At 70.2% G+C, this 5,060-nt stretch overlaps 1 protein-coding gene across 1 annotated transcript; it reads left to right on the top strand.

The window, feature by feature from the left end:
* Positions 1 to 2,765: 2,765 nt before the first annotated feature.
* AURANDRAFT_16103 (hypothetical protein) lies at positions 2,766 to 3,188 on the top strand (the record flags this gene model as incomplete). The annotated part of the gene is made up of 1 exon (XM_009043428.1): positions 2,766 to 3,188. A coding segment is annotated over one exon (423 nt), but the record flags the coding sequence as incomplete, so codon positions are not given.
* Positions 3,189 to 5,060: the final 1,872 nt, after the last annotated feature.

Here is a 5,060-nt window from a genome sequence, read left to right on the forward strand (position 1 = left end):
ACGACGACGACGACCGGCCGGCCAGCCGGCCGACCGGCCGGGACCGGGGCCGACGGCGCAAATGGCGTCCATCGACGCCTCTGGCTTCGGCCCTGCGTCCCCGGGGTAAGACCAGGCGTCCCCGGCGTCGTAGCGACCGTAATTGTACTTTTCCCGATTAACGACCGGTCTGCCTCGCTTATTGGGAAGTTGACTCCACGTGCAGAGCATGTCCTTGGCTGTCGCTACGTGAACGGAAGTGGCACGGAAGTCGACCTCGGCAAAGCCAGATACTGGTTCGAGCGCGCCGCTGCCAAGGGCGACGAGACAGCTACAAGGAACCTCGCGATCCTCGACGCGCACGAGCACAAGACGGAGATCAAGCGCCCCGACGACACCATCGGCGACGCGTCAGTATAGTCTAATTCTTTTACGCCGCGTCGTCGCTCGAGCCCGAGCTGATGTGCCTCGCGCGCCTGCGAGTCGTGCTTGGCCTTGGCGTGGTCGTCGCCGCGTTCCTCTCCGCGCCGACCTTCGCGGTCTGGTGGTGCCTCACGTTCCTGAATGCCAAGCCCGCCTGGCGCAAGGATGACGACGCCGCGGCCCGCTCGGGGAGGCCGCCGCCCGTCTCGAGAACCACGAGACGCGACCGCCGAGTGTGGAGAGCGTGCTTGGCCGAGAGTCGGCGGCGCGAGGGGGCGCGGAAGAGGCGATTCGTGAGGGGCGTCGAGAAGTGCATAGTTGCCGGCCTCGTGTTGAGCTCTCTGATCGAGCTCTGCATCTGAGAGATCTCGACGAAGCCCTCGACCCCCCGCGAGCCCCCCTGACGTTCCTGGCCTTCACACGAGTCGCAGAGCATCTTGCCTCGACTCGAGCTCTGCGATCTGAGACCTGAGACCCTGAGCATCATGTCGTCCGAGTCCCCCACGCGCACGAGCGATTCCAGCCGCCGCCCGTCGGTCGAGGAGAAGCAGTCGGGCGCGGAGGTGGCCCCCGAGGACGAGTACGTCGAGCTCGGCGAGATGGAGGAGGAGTCGGCCGCCGACGCCGAGTCCGAGGACAAGGTGCGCGTCGACGTCGACGCGAAGCCCGGCCTGAGCCGCTTCAAACTCGCGGCGCTCCGCGTCATGCGGGAGAACGCCGTCGCGAAGCGCCTCGCCATGTTCAAGGCGCTCCGCGCGACGGACATGACGAGCTCCTACGCGGCGGAGTACACGGGCGCGGTCGAGGCCAAGACCGTCGCGTTCCACGCGCCTCGAGCGCGGCGCGGGCCTCGAGCTCTTCTACACCAAGGGCAAGCGCCTGCCCGGGTCCTACGCCAACGTCAAGGGCAGGGCGACGTCCGTCGGCGACGCGCGGCTCCGCGTCGTCATGCACGCGGGCCACGGCCTCGTCTGGTGGCGCGGCCACAAGTTCGGCCCCGTCAAGGCGTTCCGCACGCGGGGCATCACGCACTGCTTCGCCGTCGAGGACATCCTCCAGGTGGGCCTCCTCCAGGGCGACAAGAAGGGCCTGTCGTTCTTCGTGAAGCTCAAGCGGCCCGCGTCCGTCGTCACGTGGCACGGCGGCCGCCACGTCAAAGACTCCGAGGCCTTCGAGCCCTTCTCGCTCGTCTTCTCGGCGCAGACGCGGGCGACGGCGTCCATCTTCATGGGCGGCTTCGAGCTGCTGCGCCGCCACCACACGCAGCTCTTCCACGAGGACGACGAGGTCGACGAGGCCGACGCGTACTCGCTCGCGCCGCAGGCGACGCCGTCGGGCCTCTCGGAGGAGCCGACGCTCGTCGAGACGGCGACGGCGTCGCTGCGCGCCGCCGCGGGCCTCAAGCCCCGGAAGTCCCTCGTCATCAACGGCAAGATCAAGGCCACGGACCTCCAGTCGTCGAAGACGGCGTCGTTCGCGGGCGCGGCGCCGCTCGGGCGGCCGTCGATCCACGCCTTCACGCGGGGCGGGGTCCCCGCGGGGACGGCGCGCCGCGCGTCGGACGCCAAGGCCGTGCCCGCGCACGTGCTCCCGAGCCACTTCTCCATCGTGAGTTCGTTCTTCGAGCCGCACCGCGACCCGACGCACCAGCACTACCACCAGGACATCCAGGCGCGCATCGTCGAGGTCTACTACGAGGCCTTCGTCGAGGACCCGGACCTCGACCTCCTCCAGCAGCCCAAGATCCGCCTCCCGAACGGCAACCGCTTCCGCCTCCCGACGGAGCACTTCTGCGAGGGCGTCTGGTGCACCGCGACGGTCTCGCGTGCAAATCAAATCTTCAACCCGACGTCAATGTGCGCGTACGCGACCGTTTCGACGCAAGCTTTTCTGCAGTGCTTCGAGAACTCGCTGAGAGCAATCGATCCGTCCAAAAATCAGCCGAATCGACGTCGATGTGACCGAGCTAGAGCATTCTCAAGTTTGGCCCCGACGTCCCAGCTCACCGGTTGATTTGCACACAGGCGACGGTGGACCCGAACGGCTACGACGAGGACAGGAACACCTACACGCTCATCTACCACGAGGGCCCCTTCGAGAACCGGAAGGGCACGGTCATCAAGATCGCGGGCTTCCCCCAGGGCACCATGTTCGAGAAGGTGCCGCGCGAGCACATCTTCGTCGACATCTTCGACCAGCCGTCCAAGGGCAAGCCCTACTTCACGCTCGGCGCCACCTTCGTCCAGGTGCTCCTCTACGCGTTGTGGACCTACACGCCCGCGTCCCGGGGCCCCCACGGCGGCCCGTCGACGCTCGCGCTCGACGTCGTGTCCGCGTGGCCCGACTGCGAGGACCAGCGGTCCGAGGTCTGGCGCTACTGGGGCTACCAGTTCGTCCACGGGTCCAACGCCCACATCACCTTCAACGCCCTCGTCCAGATGGCCACGGGCATCCCCCTCGAGCTCGCGCACGGCTCGTTCCTCGTCGGCTTGGTCTACAATTTGGGCGTCGTCGTCGGCGCGCTCTCGGTCATGTTCAGCGACCCGACGACGCTCGTCGTCGGCGCGTCGGGGGGCGTCTACTGCCTCTTCGGCGCCCACTTCGGCCACACGTGCCTCAACTTCCACGAGCTCCACCGCGGCATCTTCAACCGGTGGACGCGCTTCGGCCTCCTCGGCGCGTTCGTCGCCATCGACTCCTACCTCGCCTACCAGGACCTCCGCGAGAACAAGAACGACGCCTCCACGTCCTACAGCGCCCACATCGGCGGCTTCATCGCGGGCATCGGCTTCAGCTCGCTCTGCTTCCACGAGCTCGTCGAGCACTCCTTCGTCGAGGAGGCCGTGCGCTTCGGCTCCGCGCTCGTCGTCGTCGTCCTCGCCGTCTACCTCGCCATCAACGCGGCGGTCATGGACCCCATCAAGGGCATCCACACGCCCGTGCGCTCCGAGGTCTACTGCTGCTACCAGACCGCGTACTGCTCGGGCTTCTCCAAGTCCGACAACGACCTCTTCTCGTGCTCCTCCACAAGTACATCGTCTGGCCCGACCCGGCGCTCGGCGGCTACGGCTGGCGCCAGCCGGACACCACCTTCTCCTGCGACCAGCTCGTCGACTGGGCCGCCGGCGACTCGGCCCCGACCGCGAACTAGGCGCGCGAGCCGCGCGGAGATCCCCCCCCCCCAAGCACCACGCCCCCGACCCCTCTCGTGTCCGCATCGATCGGCGCCCCCTTCCCTCGCCAAAACTACTTAAAAATACCACTTTGCCATGTTGCATATTCAATGTTGAACGATGCCGCTCTCAAAACGAGCATTCAAAAGTCTGAGAGCGGCGCCGCGCACCCGAAAGCGCCGCCGCCGCTGCGTCGCCGCGGCCGAACCGACGCCGTCGTCGCTCGACGCACGAGACCGGCACGCCCTCGCGCCGCGCACCTCGAATCAGCGCTGACCGCCGCCGCGCGCCGCACGCACATGGCGCTCTCCAAGCGCGACGAGATCGAGCTCCGCGGCGAGCTCGCGAGCCTGAGCTACGACCTGCCGCTCGGGTCGACGTCGCTGGTCAAGGCGCTCGTCGACGACCTGCAGAGCACGACGCAGGCCTACAGCTCGCTCCAGGCGCAGGAGGAGACGCTCTCGGGCGAGCTGAGCTCGCTGCAGGGCGTCGTCGTGCCGCTGCGCAAGGAGAACGCGCGGCTCGTGCGCGAGAGCAACGCGCTCCACGGCGAGCTGCTGCGCAAGGCCGAGCAGCACTTCGACGCCGACGCCGCGGAGCGCGACGCGCACGTGTCGACGCGGCGCGCGCTCACGGAGGCGCGCTACCTGCTCAAGAAGCACAAGATCCCGTTCGGGTACGACGAGGGCGCCGCGGGCGCCGAGGTCGGCGCGGACGAGGACGCGGACGCCGCGGCGCTGCGTCTGCGGGTCGGCGAGCTCGAGGCGCGGCGCGCGGACGACGAGAAGGTCCGGGACCGCCTCGTCTTCCTCGCGGAGGAGCGCGAGAAGGAGCTCGCGCGGCTCAACGGCCTCGTCGCCTCCGGCGCGACGGCGACGGCCGGGTCGGCGTCGGCGCTCGCGGAGAACGAGCGCGTCGTCGCGGCGCTCCGGCGCGAGGTCGACGCGCTCAACGCGCAGGTCTCGGAGCGCGACGGCGTCGTCGCGGGCCTCAGGGGCTGCCAGGACGACGTCGGCGCGCTGCGCACGGCCCTCGCGGCGGCGCGCGACGAGATCGCCGAGGCGCGCGCGGCGACGCGGGACCGCGAGGCCGCGGACGGCGAGCGTTTGCAAAAACTGGCGGCGGACGCCGCGGACTCGCGCGCGGACGCGGAGGACGGCGAGGACCGGGCGGCGCGCTGCGAGGCGCGCGCCGCGCGCGCGGAGCACGCGCTCCATCGGGCGAAGCTCGCGCTCGCGGCCGCGGCCGCGCGCGTCGCGCCGCCGCCGCCGCCGCCGCCGGGGCCCGCGGCCGCCGCGGCCGCGGCGCCGCCCGCGGCGGCCGCCGCGCTCGCCGCGGAGCGCGAGGCCTGGGCCGACGCGCTGGCGTCGGCCGTCGACGAGCTCGACGCCGCGCGCGCCGTCGAGGCCGCGGCCGACGGCGCGACGCGCGACGAGGCCGCCGCGGCCTACGCGAAGGAGCTCGCGGACGTCTCCTAGGCCGCGC

Source organism: Aureococcus anophagefferens, assembly GCF_000186865.1.
Source record: "Aureococcus anophagefferens unplaced genomic scaffold AURANscaffold_54, whole genome shotgun sequence".
Classification (NCBI taxonomy): Eukaryota; class Pelagophyceae; order Pelagomonadales; family Pelagomonadaceae; genus Aureococcus; species Aureococcus anophagefferens.